The sequence below is a fragment of the Tursiops truncatus genome, chromosome 16, assembly GCF_011762595.2.
Source record: "Tursiops truncatus isolate mTurTru1 chromosome 16, mTurTru1.mat.Y, whole genome shotgun sequence".
In the NCBI taxonomy this organism is placed as follows: domain Eukaryota; kingdom Metazoa; phylum Chordata; class Mammalia; order Artiodactyla; family Delphinidae; genus Tursiops; species Tursiops truncatus.
In genome coordinates, this window is record NC_047049.1 from 10,397,899 (window position 1) to 10,421,559 (window position 23,661).

Here is a 23,661-nt window from a genome sequence, read left to right on the forward strand (position 1 = left end):
TGGCACACAGGCCCTAGAGCGTGCAGGCTTCAGTAGGTGCGGCACGTGGTCTCAGTAGTTGTGGCGCGCAGGCTCAGTAGTTGTAGCTCAAGGGCTTAGTTGCTCCACGGCATGTGAGATCTTCCCGGCCCAGGGATCGAACCCGTTTCCCCTGCATTAGTAGGTGGATTCTTAACCACTGTGCCACCAGGGAAGTCCCTGAACAAATATATTTTAGTATCTTTTCCTAGATTTCTATTACATTAAACAAAAGAGAGAACATACTCAATTCAAAGACAAGTGGATGCCTATATGCCTCCCTGCTCTTCAATGCCATCAAACAGAAGCTCACTATTATTATTCACCAAACACCCTACATCCTTTCCTGGCTCTGCTAGTCGGCTGCCCTCCTTAGAAGACAAGGCTGTAAAAGTCTATAATCTATGAATTTAAATGTCCCACCTAAAAAGTCAGTAACTATTACTTAGAAATTTGTTCCTCAAAAATAAATCTGTGAAAGAGAGATTTTAAGTTATCTAACAGTCCTAGACCTGAGCTGATTGGAAAAAACTGAACAGGCATTTTTTTAGTGAATGATACTACAGAACAGCATTCCATCCCTGGGCTACCATGTACCTACAGTGACCAGTGCCAGTTTATTGGCAGCTCAGGAATGTAGGGATAGGGGTCACCAGGCAGGTCATTTCCAATTAGACTAGAGCAACACTGGACTAAAGTGGGGCTAATTCTTTGAGGTTTAGTAACATACTCTGATAAGTAAGAACAACTATAAATTAGAAATATATATTGAGAATATAAGGAAGCAACCATATATATGATTTATTATACACACAGGTAACTTATTGGTTAAAACTATCTACATATATTCATATTGCTAAGCCATTTAAAAAAAAACTCCCCACAATTTTGTAAAAAAAAAAAAAAAAAACTATTTGAAATCATTCCATGTGCTATATATAAAATAATATAAAACCATCACCTTACTCTATTTTCAAGTTCGTATTTTGAAACTCACTGGGCTATAGGTTTTTAACAATTGTGAACAGGTTACTTTACTGGAATATTTCCTATTGTAAAGTCTTTAAACTCCGAAATTAAATTTTCCTATTTAGCCAGCCAGAGATTATCAAAAGTTTTAAATTTAAGCATTTAAAAAGAATCCTTATTTATAAGATTTTTAAGGGTTTCACACAAAGGCCAAAATTTTTAAAAGAGAATCTAATAAAGTGTAACTACAAAGATTGATTTTAAAACTGTACTCCTGGTTATCTACAACAATGTACTTGAAAGTACAACTGATACCATATTTATGAATCTGTCCATTCAGGCTAATGGTACTCCATTTACCATGCACTTGTGTTAACATAATTTGCATACAATGATGAGTCTTTTCTAAGGCAATTATTATAGAACAACCAAAAAATGAATATATAAACATAGAATATATAAAAATGAATATATAAATGAGAAAAAATTCCAAGGTGAAAGAAAGTACTTTGGAACATGTTTTATAAATAGCAACATCTTTGATCAATATGATGGTACCATTTTAAATATCTTAATAGTCTAAATACACAAACCTGTTGGAAGATCAACCAGCTGAAGTTCATTCCTCACTAATCCCATGTTGTTTGGTGTTGAGGTAGAAAAAGAAAGAAAACCAGTTAAACTCGTCCATTCAATACCCCTATAATGAGAAATTAAACAAAGATTAATCTAATATTCTTTTTTTGTCTGAAAAATTTATTTGAAAAATAAGTTTTTTCTATGACCTAAATTTTATTATACAAGATAATTAAGGAATTATATTAATATGACATTTATTTGAGGCTATATTATCATACATTTCCAACATATATAAAATTATTTCTAATAAAACTTTATCTCCAGATCCAATAAGAAGGCAGGTTATCAGAATTCATAGCACTTAAATGGCTATTAGAATCTGGCAAAGGAGTCACATCACAGTATTTGCCAAGAATTCCACTGGTTAAAAACAAGTGGTACAGAAATATTCTGAGCAGACTGCTTAAAGTTGAGCACACGTAGGAACTTTATCAAATTTTATCAAAATTCTTAGTTGGTTAGGAAGCAGAAATTCCTGAAGCAAACAATACAACCTGAGCTATTAGATTTGGAAGTGGATGAACGTTCCAAACAGTATGTCAATTAGAGAAAAGCATAAAAGAAAAATCAGACAAGTAAGTAACCTATCAACCTAATGTCCTGGGAGTCCCCTTTATTTGGGACTGATAGTAGGTGAGTCCATGTTTTTTTCCCACTAACGTAACTGGCTTCACCATCAATGGAAAATGGGGGGGACCCAGGACAAGCGAATTCATCAGAGTCACAAAAAGAAGTGAGAAACACTACTATTACCCTGCATTGCTTACAAGGTAATGGAGCTGACTGGGAGGCAAGTCTAAACCTCTGTTCTATATGCAATTGCTCATCAGCATTTACAGGACAACCATTTTTAACAATGACATAATGTCTATGGCTGCTTTCACGATACAATGGCAGGGCTGAGTAATTGTGACAGAAATTTTATGGCCTACAAAGCTTAAAATATTTGCCATCTGTCCTTTACAGAAAATGTTTGCTGACCTCTGATCTAGTTTTTCCACTTCTACTCCAATTTGAATGCTCTTGCTAGATTTAGCATTAATACTGCTCTGAACATGTCTCTCACCTGCGCAAGAAAAGGTATCAATACAATGGCTCCTGCATCAAATCCAAACTCTTCTGTGTGACTTCCAAAGCCATTCGGCATGAAACTTACCTCTCAATCATCTGAACCTTGTGTTAAAAAGGTTCAGATGTTAAAAACCTTGCTATTTTAACTAGAGTAGCTTTTCCTCACTGACCCCTGTGTACCCACCTACTTGTCTTTTCTCAGAGGAGCAAAGATAATCCCAAGAGAACTGAAAATAATATTTGCAACAGCAGGGAATTACTGTAGTTATCAATTTATAACTCTTCAAATGTAAAGTTGTGTTGAAACACTCAGATTAGGCTGCTAAAAACGGAGAACTCTTGAGAACTTCCATGACTGGAACGACCCCTCTCCTTCCCTGTTCAAATACTATCTAGTATCAAGTCCCAGCTCCAGCACTTACTAGCTCTGTGCTCCTCTACCTCTCAGTTTCCTCATCTGCTGTGCAGGAGTAATAACACTGAGTGCATAGAGAAGGCCTGGCACAGAGTAAGCACTGTATGTATTCATAATCACCATCAATAATTACTCTTACTTCAAGATCTAACTCAAGCCCTATTTTCTTCACTAGGCCTCCTCATTTACTATACTCAAACTGCACCTATAGAGACTACAATATAAGTTGGTTAATTATTCACTGGAAAAGTCAATTTGTCTTGTTTCTCTTTCTTTTCCCTAACACATAGTACTCATTAATTTTTCTACTGAGAGTGAACAAAAGGAGACAAGAATCATTTTGAACTTCTGTTCTCTAAATAAGTCTGGTAGCTTCAATCAGATCCGTTTACCCACAGAAACCTTAAGATATACTTTCCAAGTCTTGCTGCTGGCAATCTGAACTACTTATACTCCAGTATAGTAATGCCACTACCTCTGGACAGTAAAAATTTCAGTCCTCCCACTTTTCATTTATTATTTTTAAAAATACATCTGTTAGGTACCCCATATATGCCGGTGCCTGTGCTATTAAGTACCCAGTACATGCTAGCGAGTTTGCTAGGCTAGGGAATACAGCTGTGAATGAGATGGAGGTAACTGTTGTCCTTCAGGAGCCTACAATCTAGCAGAAAAGAGACATTATACAAGTGCATCTGGTATTATCTATCTCAAAAGAGAACAGTGCTGAGTTCAACAGGACCTTGTAAGAGTCACATGGAATCTGGTCTCAGGGGCCAGGCTGGGCTTCCTGGGGAAACGTTAAAGCTGAGACTCAAAGGGCAAATAGGGTTTTGCCTGAAAGCCTCAACAGCTTTCAGTGGAAACGACAGTGCGACTGATGGAGAAGCACTGCAGTAGACTGTAGTCTCTTAGAAGGGAGGTACCATGCCCTGTCTCTCTAAGCACGTGACAGGCACTCAGCAAATTCCGTTAGATTAAAAGAATGATGTCCAAAAAAAGCCTACCATGCCTCCTTATGTTTCTAAGTGACGCACATACTCAGAGAAGTGCTTTCCCCCCAGTTTACAGGATGTCCCAGTGTTCAGGATATAGCAGAACATGGGTGGTTGCTTATTTATAATCGAGCACCACAAGTGTGCTGCCTTTGAGCAGATTCCAGCAGCGGCCTGTACATCTGACTCCTACTGATCAACTAAAGAAAATAAAAATCGAGTTGGACTTCAAAGTGTATTAGATAAGGAGGGGATTATTTCTCAAAAGAAAAGAATGAAAACTCTTGTCAAACACAGCTGAGCACAACACTGCTCCCAGGATTAGAAAACCATTGTCTAGGTTTAACCACACACTGAGCTCTATAAAAACTCTTAAGAACAGCAGCTCATTTTCTGACTCAGTCTAAGTTTGTTTTGTAGCATTCCTTGCTACTGAACAATTGTAACCTTAGAATCTACCAATAGGGATTCAGTGTTCTGACTCCTATGGATTCCCAAGTTGGGCCTGTTCACCTGCATCGGGGATGCTACCTTAGCTACTTCTCAACACTGGGTGGCTGGGGGGAGCAAACACTTTCTGAAAGGTCTTGAAGTCCTACCGTTATATGAAACTAACTTCGGCAAATGTACAGACAGACAAAATAGAGATCATTTTACTTTCCACAAATCACTCAATGTGCTCAAAGCAATACTGAGTCAATCAGTGTTTTGATACCCATATAAACTACTGTTTTAACAATTTTTGACACTGAAAATAGTATTGGGCTATATTATTGTAATTTTAGCCTACTGGACAAAGACACCAACTAATAATATAAGAACTCTAATAATCTAAGAAAACCTATATGTACCACTCTACATTATTTAGTTCTAGGTATCTTCCACTGGATTATCAGCTTCCCAGGTTTTGTCTGTTTACAGGCATACAGAAGAGGCTCAATATATATTTCATATTTGTAAAGCATAACTGGTTAAAACATCATAGCTTTCAAAAAACGCATAGATGCAACTATCTGTAGTTAGGCAGTACCAGGCCATATGTATGCTAAAGACTGAAGTACTTAAGATGAAGTGGTTTTTAAAAACACTTTTAGTACTAAGTAGAAAAACAACTTTCTAAAGTTGGCCTTTAATTTGCATATGAGTATCTAGAACATATTGGGTTTACTGCTAATAAGTTCAGCAATTTTTATAGCACATCTGTGAAATTCTCATAATGGCTTTTAATTGTAATACTATAATTGCATTAATTGAAACACAAGGACAGCAGTATTTTAGCATCCTCTTGGGCACCATCTCTGGATGTAAAATGTGAATTATCTTCAAAATGGCAATTAAGAGGGAAAATTTATATTTAAAAAAAATGGAGCATACTTGCGTGATTGTTCACAACACTAGCCTGACTGAGTAGCATACCCCTTAGAGCTATTCGGTACCCCAAGTAACACGTTATAAATAATTTTGGTGTCAATAACAAATATTATCATAACACGTGTAAGTCATGTATTTAGTGACATCTATGACCTGAACAATCCAGGATAACAATCTTACTTACAGCAAATAGCTCCCTGATTAACTAGCTATCTTGTCTTTATTAAAGATTACATACTGTGGTGATCATTTCACAATATACACAAGTATTGAATTATTACACTGTACATCTGAAACTAATATGTTATATCTCAACTATACCTCAATATAAATAAATAAACAAACAAATAAATAAATAAGATTTCAGTGTTCCGAAAAAAATGACAATGTGCTTGACTTTCCAGAAGCATGTACCAAATTCCTGGCATTAATCCCGGCTTAGTCAACATTTTTATCTTATTGCCAAAATGTCCCCAACTGATCTATGTGAATTTTTTAGCTGGAGATTTAGCACATGTATCCTAAGAGCTCAGTTCTGAAGCCTGAAACGCCTGGATTGGATTCCATGTACCTTTTCATGACTCCACAATACTCAGTTCTTCTTCTGTAAATTGGGAATAATAATAGTGCCTACTGCATAGAGTTGTAGTGAGGATTCAAGGAAACAATGCCTGAAAAGTATTAACACTTAACATAATCCTTAGAACAAATACTGATTAAATGGTGAGTTTTGATTGATTGGTGTTTGCCATAAAAGGGAACACTGCAAACAAAAGCCAGGGGTGAAAGGAAACGTCAAGAGAAGCAACGCAGACAGGAAAGAAAGGAAGAGAGAAGGTATCAGTGGCAGCAGGGACTACTGGAAGGAGAGAGAAAAGATGAACAACAGCCTGGAAGGATCCAAGCAGTTACCTGTGTCTCTGCACCCCAAAAGCCTAACACTTTTGACGACATTAATCCTCCATGTAGATGTATTTAGGGAGATACTGTAGGGGCACAGCATAAGGTGGCGATAAACAGTCACTCAGGCTGTACCAAAAAATCATGCACTTGAAAGAATAAGGCAACATAAACTCTTCAGAAACTTCCATCACAATCAGAAGTTGTGATACTTCAAGGGTTGACCCTTCCCCATTTAGAAAACTCATTTATTCCGAATAATGTGCACACTAAGGGTTCACTAAGAATTTTAACGTACACATGAGAACTATAACTATAATATAATGTACAGAAGTGAGAAATGGCCTTTCGGATACATCTGTTCCAACATCATCAAAAACTACTTGAAGATTAATAAATTTATATTATATATGTGTAACTTTACAATCCATCATTGCCAGGGCAAAGAAACGAATATAGTCATGTGATCAGCAAGATAATGCTATGGAGCAGGTATGTATGTACTTTATTTTTATTTATTTTAAAACAATTTTTATTGGAGTGGCATGTATGTACTTTAAAACAGAAAGCAAGAGTCATCCTTCTGTTCTGTTAGCCTTCCCTCAGATACCTCTGCATACAGAGAACTCATAAAACAGATCACATCTCAAAATGAAAGAATAAATGAGATTAATTAACAATTTAAATGACCTTATTCAAAATTTTCACAAGCAGTCCTACTGAGGGATCTTTACAGAAAAGGAAAACAAACTATATAAACCGGAACAAGGGAACAGAGTGATATCCAGTGAGAAAATAGCCTTGGCCTTAGGAGAAATAAATAAGATGCAGAAATAAAGTGAGAAAAAAATTCTCCACTGCATAATGTTCTCTACAAAGTAAACAATTAGTACTCATCCTTAATGAACATAGCCATTAGTTGGACATGAATATGCATTACTCAAAGTTTTCAGTCAAATAATCACCACTGCAGAGTATTCAGTGTAGAAAAGTCCACAAGAACTTTTTTCTGGTATTACATATGTTTATAATTTCAATATCCCAATGACAGACTCACTTGACTTCACACGAGTGGATGCTTAACTCCTTGTGCAGCAGCCCACTGGTGAGATGGTACACCAGGACAGAACCATTACTTGTACCTATTAAAATGACATAGTAGAGGAGAATTAATCTAGTGGAAGTTCCAAATCTAACAAAAGTCTTTTCTCAAGATTTCAATTATTTTACAACATCTATATTTTATAAAAGGAACCCAAGCTAGGTGTGAAGAAAGAGTAAACTTCTCTGTCTTCCCTCTCATCAAAAATGGGCTTAGGGCTTCCCTGGTGGTGCAGTGGTTGAGAGTCCACCTGCCGATGCAGGGGACACGGGTTTGTGCCCCGGTCCGGGAAGATGCCGCGGAGCGGCTGGGCCCGTGAGCCATGGCCGCTGAGCCTGCGCGTCTGGAGCCTGTGCTCTGCAACGGGAGAGGCCAGAACAGTGAGAGGCCCGCGTACCGCAAAAAAAAAAAGGGCTTAATCTCATGTGCTCTGTAATCTTACCTAAATCCAGGGACAGATTTTCAAAGACTTCACAACCTAATTCAATACACACAAAATCTGAAGATGCACCTTCTTAAGCTTTTTGAATGTTTATTATAACTGATCCTCAAAAAGGCAACCTAGCAGAACTCATTAACCAGATTTCTCTAGTTTTCTTTACAAAGATTTTGGTTTCGTTCTGTCTTTAACATTAAATACATCATAAAGTAAAGCGAAGTACAGTGGTTCACTGTGGATTTTACCGTTAAAGAAGCCTGAGTTTAAGCCCTGGCTCTGCACTTTTGCAAATTACTTGCCCACACTAAATTTGTGTTAGTATCCCTTTAACATGGGAATAATGGAAAATCTATTTGTTGGAGATTAAATGAGAAACATACGTAAAACACTTAGTACAACACTCTGCACAAAGTAAGTACATGATTATTACTATTTCTGTTATCACTGTAATTATGATTTGTAGCTATTATTATGCCTAAAGCTTTTCGTGGTCTCAGGTAATATGTCTAAATTTTAATTAGAAGGGACATGGCCACTTGAGAAAGTAACACTTTCTTGAGAAAGTAACGTTTTCAGCCCTTAACATGTTTTTATAAGTCAAGCAAGAAAAGTGAACAATGTAAGTGACTGCACAATCACTTTCTCACTGCACATGACTTAAAAGAATTAATGGATTCATACAAAGTAATAGACTGTAGAAATAATAATAATATAATAACAATAAATGTAAAAATGCTAGGCAATTTCCAATTTTAGTTAACTTGCTGAATTAAAGCTTCAGAAATTTCTTGCAAAACTATTCTAGAGAAATACAGTATTACACTTACTTACTTTTATCACCTATTCTACAGTATCTTCTAGTACTGAGAAAATATCTAAAGAATTACTAAAACTTTTCAATTATCAGATGTTCATAATAATCATATGATTTCTACATTCTGCACATTTTGATGATGTTGAAACTATGATTTAATACTTAAGGGGCCCAAGAAGAAGGAATTCTGGTTGAACTCTGCTTCTCTTTTCTAATGACTCTGCAAGACTTTAGGCACTTATATTTTTTGCTTTTACTTTGTTATTATACTAAATTCAATAAATGACTTGCTATTCACTATATACCAGCACAATACAGCTTATTCTACAATGGAAATCTCAGAGCCTGACTCAGCTCTTGTTATCTAGCTATCCCAAGAAGTAATTTTCTCCAAGAAATTAATAAATTCCTAAATTGAAAGAGAAGGTATACTGACCTTGTACAGAGATGTACATACTATGTACACTGACCAATCCCAATTGAAACCTCAATGAGAATTTTAATATCAATAGTTTCTAAAATAAAAATTAAACATCTATCTGCATTTATATAAATCTGGACACCTGTAAACGCAGACCACTGAACCTTAAAATTCAAATCACTTTCAAAAGATAATAATGGAAAAAATGGGAAAATAAGAGTAGTGCCAAACAGTAATACTCAAATGAGCCATGAGGGCTCACAAATCAGCCATTAAGTTGAGACACACTGGCCATAAGGTCGGGTTTTCATTTTAGGAAAAAAAAGAATCGCAAATCACATGTTTATAGACCTTCTGGGAAAAAGCCAGAAGTCAAACCAATAGCATCTTAAGAAAAATGTTGACAATTTCAAACAAATATATTATTGTTCAAAATTTTAGAGAAATGAATTTTAACCTTATGTATTTAGTAGCAAATAGAAATTTGGTCCTCTCTGTAAAAGAAATCAGGTTAATCCCATTACCATGAAATTACTGTGACAGCAAGTTGAAACCCAGACCAATTTTTTTTATCTACAACATAAAAATATGCAATTTCAACCCAAAAGGCAAATCTTTAGTTTATAAAGACAATAGCCACGTTAAACACAATAAAACCAGGTTTAACATACAATTCTTAGCACATGAAGAAACTTATTATTAAACTATTAAGTGTGACTATATTATTAGTTAACAAAAACTAATAACAAAATGACATGCACAGGAAGAGCTTGAGATGGTCCAAGAAAAGACAAGGAGTCTGGTTTCAGCATTACACAGGGACTTTCCTCCTGACATTTTAGAGATGTACTCATGGTGTCAGGGTCTCTGTCATCTGGTGTCAGGTGAATGAGTTATCATTATGATTAAAAAAGATTAATAGAACAGAAAAAAAAGTATTTCAAGATGAGTATTTATACAATTTCATTTAGCCTCTTCCTCCTCTTAAAGCATTTTAAAGGAGAATAAAGGATTTTCTAGTAACCAGGAAACTTAAATATCTTAAAAATGTAAAATAGACATTAAGAATTAAAAAAAGAACAGGTCCAATACTCACCAACAGCAAGCAATGGCTGATACATCTTGATATTTTTTGTGGTCAATGGTGGGCACATACGGATAGCAAACTGTGGTGAGGGCAGTCCTGAAAGCAGACCTGTTAGCAGGAATTTGAGTTGCACTTCCTGCAGCATGGAGCCTTTGGGATGTTCTTCCCCAGCAATTGCGCTTTGCCCTGATTTGTAATAAAAAATACAAATATGTTAACTGTAACATACGCTGTTCTTAAAAATCTAAAGGAACTTTACAGTGGAAGTATACTCTTCAGGTCTAGAAGGTGTAATGTAGCACTCTAGTGCCTGTAGCTATACACCGAGTCTTACTTGGCTATGAGACTTAAACTGCATCATCTAATATCTCAAAGGATAGGTTACTCCAGAGTATTTGCTATCCAGAATTCAGGGACCTGTGTCTTCTAAGAAACACCATTTTAGCCTAAGTTCCTGGTATTAGGGCACCCAAGGCAAATCAAGAGGACTAGGGTTAGAGAACAGTTTCTGTAGCATGAGATATTACAGAGCATTCCTGTCTTACTGCCTTTCTAAAGGGTTACTTTTCAATCTGATGCTCTTTAAAGTGCACATAAAATTGGTAATCACAAATAGCAGGTTCAAAGAACTCATTTAGATTTCAAATAAGAAATCTTAATGTGTCAATGTAATTACAACATTTAAGCTTTATAATTACATATTTTTATACAAATAAGTAAAATAAAATTTAAATACATACTTATAATTACTAATATATAAACCGTCACTAGTGATAGTTGTCTTAAATGGCATTATTTTTAGATACAGCATTCGTACTTAGGTATCAAATTTCAAACTAAAAAGATGATTCAAATAAAAACCATTCACAAAATGTGAATACAAAGTGTGCAACAAAATCAAAACCATTCACTAATAACGGTATAAAAATTTTCTTCCTTTAAAGCACTACTGAATACTGGGATAAAGTTGTCAAAAGTACATATCAGGAATATGTGTGAGTATATATATATGTACACACACACACACACACACACACAGAGAAAGGGAAGAATGAAATAATTACTAGAAGTGGGTGACGGGATTTAACTAAACCTTTTAAAGCTGTGAAGTTGTTTTAGTAATGATGTTATTGTAAAATCGGTAAGATATACAGAAAAAAAGGCCATCAGTTGAATCCAAATAAATGATCCCTTAGGATAAGCCATACAACTGGTATCAATCTTAGTAACAAAGATGGGGTCTAAAGGAATGGCAAGTTCTACAGGTAGGTACCATGTTTACCAACCCTTGCAGCTTGGAGTTCACTTCAGGAAACTGCCATATTTCTCTTCAAGCATCTTCCATGTGAGGTGATTCACAAAGTAGGGCAGATGATTCACAAAGTAGGGCAGATTAGGCCTTACTAAGCAGCAGCCTTTACCCAATGAATATAAATCAGGCCTCTGTATTTAACTGAATTGCTTTCAATTACCACTAAGTACATAGTGAATTTCAAATTAAAAGTTTAATTAAAAGTTTTAATTAAAATGTTTTCAAGTAACAAAGATTTATTTAATACTTTTAAATCAACAACACTGTCAAGAACTGCTATACAATCTGTATCATTTTGTCTCCTAAAAAATGTAAGTTATATCACTTAGATACCTAAACAGCATAAAATTACAAACTCCTACAGGCTTTGTATTACTGATTAGTTCTGTGCATGTGTGTTTATAATTCTTTTCACTTTAATATTTTATATTAAGTGCAGACAAGGTCAATTAACTTGGAAAATTGTGTAACTAATAAAATAAATTTTGCAAAACAATTATGTGTCTAAACTTCCTCCTATGGATTTATGTCTAGAAGGTGAAAAGAATTTTAAGTATAAAAGTTAGTGTCCCTGAGCACAAGGATTCCACGGCTGGCAGGAATTGTGAGAATACCAGGGTCTGGAGAGGTCTTGCTTAGATTACGGTGAAGCAGCCGGGACTAGACGCCATGGCCAGGGAGCAGACTCCAGACTGGGATGACTAGGTTCACACTTCCACTTATCGGCTGTGTAGTCCGGGGCAAGTTTTTTAATCCCCCTGGGTCTCAGTTCCCACATACATAAAATGGAAGTAATAATAATAATAGTACCTACTTTGCAGGGTTGTTGAGCTAATACTTAAAGAGAATTTGGCACAGTATTTAACATAGTATTAAGCACTCAATAAATGTCACCTCTGATTAAGAAGATTAATAAGTTAATGCTCTTTCTAGTATATCATGGATCTTTACAGCATTTAAACAAAAGAACCTAGTAAATAATATCCATTTTCAATTACACTGTGGGAGAACAAATAGTGATAAAGAAAATCCTTTATAAACCACTAGCCACAATTTTAAAAGAATTAGACGTCGGTACTGCTTGGCATATTTACAATTTCTAGTTGTATATATTTGAAACCACCAATCCTCATTCTTCCTTGAATATACAGTGGTCCTATAATAATTAACTTTGAAGCAATATATTATCTGCAAATAAATATTTGTTGAAGTAAGAATTCCCAACGTGAAAATAAGAAAATGTAAGTCAAAAAGTTAAGACGATTTTTTCTAATACTGCTCAGTTACTTTATTCCTTCAATAAATACTTATCACACATCTAGAATGCGCAAGGCCCTGGGCTGAGCGCTGGGGATGCAAAGCTGAATCAAGCACTGTCCCACCCTTGTGAAGCTTATAATTTACTGTAGGGAAAAAGACAAGTCAAATCACAACTACAATCAGCTGATGACTATTAGGGACCACATTAATCAGGCTTGGGAGGTTAAAGAAAGCAACACCTGAGCTGAATTTTGAATAAGTAGCAGAAAGGGAGAGGGAGGAAGAGTGTGTTCAATTCTGAGCTGAGGGAGCAGCGAGCATGGAGGAGGAGGTATGGTATTGCCCAGCAAGGGCTATATATGCAGCATCCAGATGCCTCATGCCATCTCTTTCCTTTAGATCAGAGTCCCTCACGAATGAACATTTTCTAATTCCAGCACTACAATAATAGTCTATACTACTTCAGGTACTCTTATGCTTAAGTATTTTATACCCCTCTGATTTATTTAGGAAAGAATAAGTCTACATTTTAGTTTTCTGAAGTATTAACTTTGACTTTACAATAACTGCAACCACTGACTATTAATTTTGCCCTTCAAAAAGTATACCTAACATAAAAGTGAGAGAAAAAAAAAGCAGTTTACCAATCATGTTATCTAAGGAGAGGTCTGGGAGTTTATTCTGTAGCACTCCTACAGGAATTCCACAGAAAGACACGGGTGAATATAAAGGTGACACGCCAGAACTACTGCAAAGACATAATAATTAGATGGTTCTTACATATTTAAAACATATTTAAAACCTGGTTCTTACATATTTAAAACCTGCATCACATGTTAGTAACTCAAAATACTAATTTTAGATCATAGTATTCTATCAATTTTTACAGTATTCATTAATCTAACCCATAGGTGAAATATCTCTAGCAGGTTTACATAATCTCCTAATAATCTAAAGTCTTAATTATCGATTTAAAAATATTTTTTTCAGAAAAAAGGTCCTGCTATTTTTATATGATTCTGGTAATCTAAAGAAAGGGGGAAACAAAGCAAAACAAAAAAGAGATCCTATTGGTTCATTTACCTGTTCCGTGAATTTCGATTACAAACAGCAGACTTCAGTTCCCATATCATAACCCTGCCATCACTCACTATGAGGGCAGCTGCATTCTCATTGACAGGACAACACACCATACTGAAGGGACGGACAGTTTTTGTCACCCTGATTGCATCACACTGGCTTCGTAAATCATAGGTAAGCTCCTGGACAGGATCTGGATCTTAACAGAGTATAGTTTTCTTTTAAATATTAGAGAGCAAACGTATCAATGTCACTGCTACTTGTTTTAATTTAAATAATACCTCAACCAAAAAGAATATCATCCCTTCACTAATGCAAAGTTTGTCAAAAATGGCTTCCCTGTTTACAATTACTAATTTCTTCAGGATATAAAGAAAATTTACTTAATGACCGTCTATACCAAGTTTAATTTCCAAAATAACAATTATTATCAAAATAGTCTATTTAATATTTTTAAAATAAAGGAAATTCTTTGAAAAAGGATCAACAGTAATATATGATTAAATAATTAACAGTGCACTTGTAGCCCAACATAATTTACTGTGGTCTACAATAAGCCTGAAAATAATTATACTTTATAAAAGATGTGAAAGTCACTTTCACCTTTACATAGTACATCATTCCATAAAAACATTAGTTTTGTTCTCCAGGATAAGATTGAAACTGACAACTGAATGCCCTGGAGACTTATTAACCTGTTACTTTACCATGGAAATCCTAAAGCAGAGAAGTCAAAGGGGTGTAATAATAAAGGTATATACAAGGTTGGACTTGTGCTAAAGAAATAATCACAAAAGATAACATCCACTTAGCTCATGGATATAATCAAGAAGGGATTACAAAATATTACTATCTTTGCAGCATACAAGAGGTGCACTGTTATAATACTCAGAGATTATCTTGGGCCTGGGTTTTTTTATGCCTCATGTTATAACCATATTCTACTTTCTTAAGGCAAGGATTATTATTAACTCCATGCTTTGGTAAGTATTTGCCACATGAAGCTTTATAAAATCATTCTGAAGAAAAATATAATTAACATTATTGTGAGATATAAACTCACCTGGTTCTTCATTTGAAGTGGTGAAAATACTATTGTAAGATCTTCGAACACGTAAGGTTATACAACCATTTTCATGTAGGCAAAATAAACCATCACGCTGAAAGCAGGGTATTACCTTTAAATAGATGATGTATTTGTTTTTAAAAACAATAGATTTTAAAAGTATATACGGTGAGATTCATAAACTCATATTTAGAGAATATGGGCGGAAAAAACCCCCAAACACAAAAATACACATATAATCCCCTAGTTTTAAAACTAAATGAACATTTAAAATATCCATCAATAATCCTAAAACAATCTGTCTTTATCCATGTAACTTAAATAGTTCAGTACATATCTTCAGATCAGTCAGAAGAATTTCTAGGGTTAAATCAAACCAATCTAAAGTGCAGAAAAATAAGGAATATAAAATAACATTGTTAATCTTTAAATAAATAGAAAAAGAGAAAGTGAGACTAAGGACTTTTGCAAAATTATGGTTTTTCTCTATATAATTCATAATCAACTTGTGGTAATATAATTTATAAGTTGTAGATACCTGCAGAAATGGAACTCCTGTTCGTTCTATTGCAATCACACCCACTGTCTGATTCACCTCAAGGTCAAGGATTAAAATCTCTCGAGGATAGAGCAGCAACATGTGATTCCTTTTGGAAGGCAGGTATGCCAACTGAAGGCAATCATTGAGAGTCATGAATTCAGCACTGAAAAAAGTAAACATTTACTTCAGGCACCAAGAAATGAGTCAGACTCGCAAATGAATTTATTCATGAAACAGAAACAGGCTGAGAGAAGCAGAAAACAAAATTATGGTTACCAAAGGGGGAAGGAGGTAGGGGAGGGGTAAATTAAGTGTTTGGGATTAGCAGACACAAACTACTATATATAAAACAGATAAACAACAAGGTCCTACTGTGTAGCACAGGGAACTAGATTCAATATCCTGTAATAAACTATAATGGAAAAGAATCTGAAAAAGAACATGTAATATAATACGTATAACTGAATCACTTTGCTGTACACCAGAAACTAACACAGCATTGTAAATTAACCATAATTCAATTTAAAAAAATGAGTCAGACTTTATTCATATCAGAAAAAGCTAAAAAAGAATTGAATTTTGTACTTTCCATATAATAACTGTCAATGAGAATGTACAACTGTTTCCTGAAATGACCAACACAGGCTAGCATCTAAAAATTAGATCTCTTCTTTGTGCCAAAATCCAAATTACGACAATGATACTGTATAGGTCGGATAGAAACATGTTTCTGAATATGTGAAAATGTAAAGTAAAGTAGTAAGTCTGTGGTATGAGATGGTCAGTGACAATACTATACGGCATTCTTAAGACAGTAGTTTTATTGTTATTTTGTAATTAAAAGTACTAGATAGACTGCTGAAATGAAGCCTCAGGACTAAAACATAAAGCACGTAGGGCAGTTAGGGCTAGGCAACTGGATCAGGAGTCACTGCACTCTCTGCATGGCTTGGGCAAGGAAGGCACTTCCTCTACTCCGCCTTCATTCACTTTTCAGCTGTCTTAAAGCTTTCTTGAAACAAAGCTTTGTACTTTATTCACTTACCACAGCATTTTCTTCTGTGTAAATAAAAGAGATGAAATGATATGAGGATTATAAAGACTGTTAGACTCAAAACTCATTTTAGTAAGTTGTGATTGTGGTATATATTTAATCACAACTTTATTTTATAATAAATTTATATTTAATATATTTCAGTAGGAATGGGCATACAATTATGTACCTTTTTTCTTACACAACAATTTTATTAAAAGGTTTTGAAACTTAAAATAGATTAGAGGACTAGAGCCAGGGATGTGGACTGCATTAAAATCCTGGCTCTGCACTTCCTAGCTGGGTGAGCTTAAGTAGCATATTTAAAACAATGTGAAACTCAGCTTCCTCATTTATAATGTGGGCACAGTACTACTGCCCAGGATTGTAGCAAGATTATATGTAATAATGTATGTGAAAGTTCCCAGAGTAGTTCTATTTGAAGGGATAAATAATGCATTTCCCCAGTACTCAAGATGAACATATGATTCACATGACAGAAAATATAATGTATATAAATCATAACTTATAAAACTATGCAGGCAAAAAATAATTATGATACAGAATCAATGCAAAGTAAATAAAAAGTTCTCAAGATATTTAAGGAGTAATCTTAAATTATTTCAGCACAGGGTGAGGGATAAATTAGTGAATTTAATCAGCCTATGGTTTACTATATAAAAATTATATTTACATATAAATTCAGAATGTATTTGTAGAGCAATTTGTATTTTACATTCTTTAGGTAATTACCCACAAAGCCTAGATAGAATAATCTTAGCATATTAAAAATAAAAGCTTTTAAAAAATGAATGCCAGGGCTTCCCTGGTGGCGCAGTGGTTGAGAGTCCGCCTGCCGATGCAGGGTACAGAGGTTCGTGCCCTGGTCCGGGAAGATCCCACATGCCGCGCAGCAGCTGGGCCCGTGAGCCATGGCTGCTGAGCCTGTGCGTCCGGAGCCTGTGCTCCGCAACGGAAGAGGCCACAACAGTGAGAGGCCCGTGTACCACGAGGAAAAAAAAAAAAAAGAATGCCAAAAAAACTACCAAAGCAATAAAAATATAAGAACTACCATATCACTAGGAAAATGACAGAAATCTATTTTTAATGCATAAAATTAGTTCTTTAAAATAAAATTGTACTCAGTTGAAATTTCTGAAATAAATAATAATAGCTAGCCTTTACCAAAAGAATGCTTATTGAGTATCAGACACTATGTTCAGTACTTAAGCTATTGCACCTATTAATCCTTACAACCCTAAGAAATCCTTTCAAACACTATCTTAGAGATTGGGAGAATGAAATTTGAGCACGATTAAATTATACTTTGAGTCACAGAGCTACAGCTTCCCTTAGAATCTTGGCCCTTAACCAGTACGGGAAACATCTTTACATGCATGAGAAAAACACCTGTATTTTATTGGCTAATGAGATTACACAGCATTTAAGTCAGGAAAATGTATTTAAAATGAAAATCCAGCTTTTGTCCCCCAATTTTTAATGTGTTCAATGGCCATAATTTTAGAATCTTTATCTCTTATTTTCAGAAGTCAAAACTTTTCATGTGTCAAAATCAATGGGGGACGTTTACCACATTACTGGAAACAAAGGAGCCACGTTAATGCTCAATCTCTTCGGGGAAGAAACAAAAAACATTTTTCCTCTTATAAATTCAAAACTACAAACAAGAAAGGGTAACATGAAGAAGAAAATTAATCTTAGTACATCTCCAAAAATGAGGTTTTCATGAATAGATTATAACTAGATAAATGTTGAATAAATAAATGAATGTTGCTGTTAGTTTTACACTTGTCACTTACCTAGGTTTCTCTTGCGTGATTAAGATTTTCACTTTATTAAGAGCCTTCTTGGCCCCTGTGGCTGCAGCCAGCTTGTTGTGAGCTGGGCTGGAGTGTGGGCTGGATATGTACACTTTTTTCCCAGGGCCTGAGGGTGGCTTGGATGGAGAGAAGTCTGAGATGAATACAATGCCCTCACTGGTGAGTACTGTATTGAGAGAAACAAAACTCTAATTAAAGTTTAATCAAGTATAGCATAGAGTTTTATTCCAATACAATTTTGAGAGCAAGGTAATGATAATTTTAATAATATAGAACTGGCAGTGTTATGCAGTCATAACATAACGGGAATGTTCTCCAAATTAAAGTGAAACTGGTGGTCCATTACAATTCATCAGAGGCCTCCAAGCTCAGCATTCCAAATTAATGTTTTAATTAAAAAGATACCAGAAGGTTACTGGCAGAAAGAACAAATGTTTGTTCTTCCAAATATATTCAGTGTATGGACTTTCATTAAAAACCTTTCCTCATTATATCCCATAACTTCAAAATCCAAAGACTTTCAGAATATAAAATTCACAGAAGAAATAAAAAATCCCATATGTAAGAGGCTCTGCATACCACACTTGGTAAGTTCAAATATTTGACTTGATGATACTAATTTTTCATCATTATCATGAGCTACTCAGTCTAAATATATTTTCCTTTTTCTTCTTGCGTATCAAATTGAACCTCGGGATGTGTAAAGAGTGTTCTTTTTCTCTTTACATCTAGAGTAAAATTAAAGTGCCAACAGCAGTTTACTAAGTGTACAGAAAATGGAAATATTCAAGGAGGCAGCACCACATTTAACAATATAAATTAGGCCTTTTTATGAATGAAAAAATAATCCCCCTCAAAACGGGCTAATACTAATACATATCTGATTATAAAAGTCTTATCTATCCTGGCAATCAGCAAGGCTGCTTTAAACACAGGGAACAAAGCAGCATTCAAGAATCATGACAACCCCAGCACATTCAATGAGCAAATTAAAGATGTTAGGTCAACTGATGCTTTGAAATATATAGTACTTTCATCAACCGAATTACAGAGATGCAGTATATTAGCCGGAAGCCTTGTCTCCTTTCAGATTACAGAAGTCACCCTTCAAGGTCCCAGTCATTCCCCTTCTTTTGTGATGCCCTCACTCCCTGGCGCTGCCAGCTAGGCCAGCCCTCCTCTGTGCTCCCACAGCACTGCATTTCACAGCAAACTAGTGAGTGAATGAGTGAGTGAGTGTACACATACGTTCATATACACACATTTATATATACGAAGGCTAAACACGTTGTATTGCAATTATTTATACAGCTGTGTTTCCCATTTTAATTTCTACTTGTCTGTCCTACTCTCCCTCCATCAACGCACACATACACCTACTCTCCCTCCATCAACTCACACATACACCTACTCTCCCTCCATCAACTCACACAGACACACACCCCTCAATAAATGTTGGTGGATACATGTTAGAATTTTGAGTCATTCAAATCCAGGGAAAACATTCTTTACCATAGTTAATCCCCTTACCTCTTTCAAGTCGTTGATCAAATATCAAAATAAAACCTACTTTGACCACTTTATCTAATACAACAACTTGCCCACTCCCATTCCCCCACTCCCTTTACCTCCTGGCGTATAATAATAGCTCAAGAAATATCTGTTGGATAACTGAATAAAAAATATTTTCTACATAATTTAGTCACAAAAAAAATCTGTCTAGAATCTGATTTTTAGATCAGTAGCTCAGTAAAATATCAAAAGCACATTGGGAAAAACTGCCTCCACGAGAAAAAAATCCCTTGGGCTTGGTCTTTTCCTGACATGCGTCTGTTTATGGCACTCAAAATACACGGCATGAATTAAAACAGTTTTTTAAAAAGGAAGAAATGAATTTGGCCACAGACTAAATGAAACCCTTGACTCAGGTTCTTTCGATGTTCCTAGAAAAAAATTTAATTAAGTCTGAATTAGAGTAACACAGCTACTCTCTCTTTCTCTGACTAATCTAATTTTGTTCACAAATTCCACACAGTGAAGGTCTGGCTTGCTGATTTAAATTTCTAACCATCATAGTATCTTTAATAAGAGCTGAAAATATATGAACTAGATGTGTTTCTCATTTTAACATTATAGGTGTATGAAGGGTGTGTGTGTGTGTGTGTGTGTAGCATTAACCATATATGTTACAAACACCTCAACTCATTTTCCACAAGAAACTAGTACTCACAAGTTAAATGTGAGGGATCAAAAGGATCAAAAGAAAAAGAAAGAATGTTATCTGCATAGCTCTTCTTCCAGAGTTTGGTGCCAGTATCTGCATTCCAGAGCACAATATAATTTGGCGGATGGATAGCAAGCAATAAATCTCGGGAAGCATCTTGATTCCATAACCACTGAACATCTGTAAAGACCAGAAAAATAAAGGCAAAATTCAGAAATCACCCACTTCAAATTACTTGTCTAATGTGTCCATGATATCTAGTTGTGTGTGTGTGTATGTGTGTGTGTGTTTACATAGTCCTTAAAATCTTAACTACCCCCCTTCAATGTTGCATATATGTGTCAGGATTGATAGGAAAAGCTAATTTTATATAAAAATGAGCTGTCTGGACATTAGAATCTAGAGGTCAAAATTTCCAAGTAATCTGAAATATTACTTCAAAGAAAATACAAAGCAATTTACACTATTCATTATTTAAAACTTTATGTCAAAGACTGTCCTAGCCATGATCAATGTCAGACTCTCCTAATGTTTTTGTGGAATTACTTAATGGGACTTTACAGAATTTCATGTTTTTCCATAACAATAAAGAGGATAAGGATCTAGTTCAATAGTACAGTAAGTACTTGATAAGTATTTTTTAAATAGTCATTTAAAAGATTCACTCAGTCAAGAGAGCCACTCAGTCAAAGCCTGAAGAGCCCAGGAATACTGTATTGATTATAGGTCAGTAACATAAGCAAGCAAACAAATGATCTATATGAAAATGAGGAAAAAACTGTATCTCTATTAAGAGAAAGTAAGCACTGAGGGCTAATTCAAAAGAGCGGTTCGGGCCAGCTTACTTATATTCTAGCTTACATTTACAAGACTGTTTACAGCAGCTTAATTTTTCTCATCATGCTCAACTGAGGGCAAGACTGAAATTAATGCATTTTACCAAAGCACAAATCAACTGAGCTTTGAGGAAATAAGCCCAGAAGCGTATTGATAAGGAAAAGAAAGCTAGATTCGGATCAGCAGAACAGGCTAAACACAATCAAGAGTTAACTGAGAAGTGATGAAATTAAACGAAAGGGAAAAACCAACCACTCTAAGAGTAAGTGTATTAATACAGACGCTTGGTAGAGTACAGACTTTCCTCACCCTGAATAGGCTTGGCATGCTCTTGGATCTCACACTGAGCTACTCCTGCTGCTACATCCCAAACGATGATCTTTCCATTGACATCAGCAGAAGCTAAGCGCAAGGAATATGGCGAGCCAATGTTATGGTGATAATTTTCCCTGGCCCATTTAACCTAGTATCAAGAAGAAATCAAATCAAGTAAATACTTGCACTGGATGAAACTATACACAATTTTCATAAAACGCCAACTGGAACCCAAACTCCATTCTACGCTTATATTATAAAAATAGGAAACTAGGGAACCCTCCTACACTATTGGTGGGAATATAAATTGGTACAGCCACTATGGAGAACAGTATGGAGGTTTCTTAAAAAACTAAAAATAGAACTACCATATGACCCAGCAATCCCACTCCTGGGCACATACCCGGAGAAAACCATAATTCAAAAAGATACATGCACCCCAATGTTCATTGAAGCACTATTTACAATAGGCAGGACATGAAAGCAAACTAAATGTCCCTCAATGGAGGAATGGATAAAAATGTGGTACATACCTACAATGGAATATTACTCATCCATAAAAAAGAACAAAATAATGCCATTTATAGCAACATGAATGGACCCAGACATTATCATACTGAGTAAAGTAAGTCAGGTACAGAAAGACAAATATCATATGATATTGCTTATATGCAGAATCTTTAAAAAAGGGTACAAATGAACTTATTTACAGAACAGAAGTAGAGTCGCGAATATAGTAAACAAATTTATGATTACCAAGGGATAAGGGCAGGGGAAGGGATAAATTGGGAGATTGGGATTGACATTTACACACTACTATATATAAAATAGATACCTAATAAGAACCTGCTGTACAGCACAGGGAACTCTACTTAATACTCTGTAATGGGCTATATGGGAAAAGAATCTAAAAAAAAAAAGTGGATATGTGTGTATGTATAACTGATTCATTTTGCTGTACAGCAGAAACTAACACAACATTGTAAATCAACTATACTCCAATAAAAATTTTTAAAAAAGGAAACTAGCTTCCATCTTGAAAGTCAGAAATTTTTATTATTTATATTTTTTAAAAGTTGCAATTAAAATATTTTTGAAAATATCACAATGTTCCTGCCTTTAAAATATGAAAAATGATGCACAACCTTAGTAATATGGGGAATTCAGGTAAAAAACTCCAGAATACCATATCTTAAAATGGTATGATCATTGGTATATCATTTGATCACAGTAATAACCATAAAACCTAATTCTGACATAACATGTAAAATCCTAAATTGCTAAGCAGAATCTTTTCCTGCATTCTATTCTCCTAATTAAAAGGAGACAACTTACAGCTACAAAAACCTTGCAAAGGAAAAAACAAAAGCAAACAAAAACTCTGGCTATCCCTCTCATAAAATTGGAAAATAACGTTAACAGTTTTTTCCCTAAAAAACAAATTTGTGCATCACAGTTTTAGTAATATCATTAAGAATAGTTTTTTTAAAAAATAAACACAAGAATCCCAGCACAAAATCAAGAGATTAACTGAGCATCGAATACTGGCAGAGTAAGGAATAAAACACAGAGTCCTTACCCTGAGCCAAGGCCTTCCCTGGACACAACCTCCCCTCCCCTCTAGCTCAGCATCCTACTTGCTTACTTCAGAACATTTCCCACACAACACTTTTTAATTATTCTGTTTACTTTCTTTTGACCTATCACCAACCCTATCACCAATCTCATTCCATAGGGCAGGATCACCAAGGCCTCGCTCACATTTCTATCCCCCAGCCTTAACACAGTGCCTGCAGCTGACGTTCGAGTATGTGTTCAGTAAACTAACTTAACACCACAGACTCTTCAAATATATACCTATGTAGACACGTGTACACAGACACACAGATGTGTGTATTTGTAAGTAAGCAC

The 23,661-nt window shown here is 35.2% G+C and overlaps 1 protein-coding gene across 7 annotated transcripts in view; it reads right to left on the reverse strand.

Moving 5' to 3' along the window:
• The window catches only part of WDR11 (WD repeat domain 11), a 54,355-nt gene that overhangs the window by 24,973 nt on the left and 5,721 nt on the right, over nt 1–23,661 (reverse strand). For 3 of the 7 annotated variants that reach the window (XR_012326871.1, XM_073793888.1, XM_019940131.3), the window contains exons 3-12: nt 21,745–21,898; nt 20,605–20,778; nt 18,354–18,540; nt 15,498–15,663; nt 14,957–15,071; nt 13,897–14,092; nt 13,458–13,561; nt 10,251–10,427; nt 7,436–7,520; nt 1,581–1,687 (exon numbers count right to left, since the gene is read on the reverse strand). Coding sequence is in view for 6 of the 7 variants with exons in the window: in XM_073793888.1 (XP_073649989.1) it covers nt 1,581–1,687; nt 7,436–7,520; nt 10,251–10,427; nt 13,458–13,561; nt 13,897–14,092; nt 14,957–15,071; nt 15,498–15,663; nt 18,354–18,540; nt 20,605–20,778; nt 21,745–21,898 (1,465 nt within the window). In the remaining variant the exon portion in view is untranslated. The remainder of the gene's footprint in view (nt 1–1,580; nt 1,688–7,435; nt 7,521–10,250; nt 10,428–13,457; nt 13,562–13,896; nt 14,093–14,956; nt 15,072–15,497; nt 15,664–18,353; nt 18,541–20,604; nt 20,779–21,744; nt 21,899–23,661) is intronic. The other 4 variants (XM_073793889.1, XM_073793887.1, XM_073793890.1 and 1 more) reach the window with 2 other exon arrangements.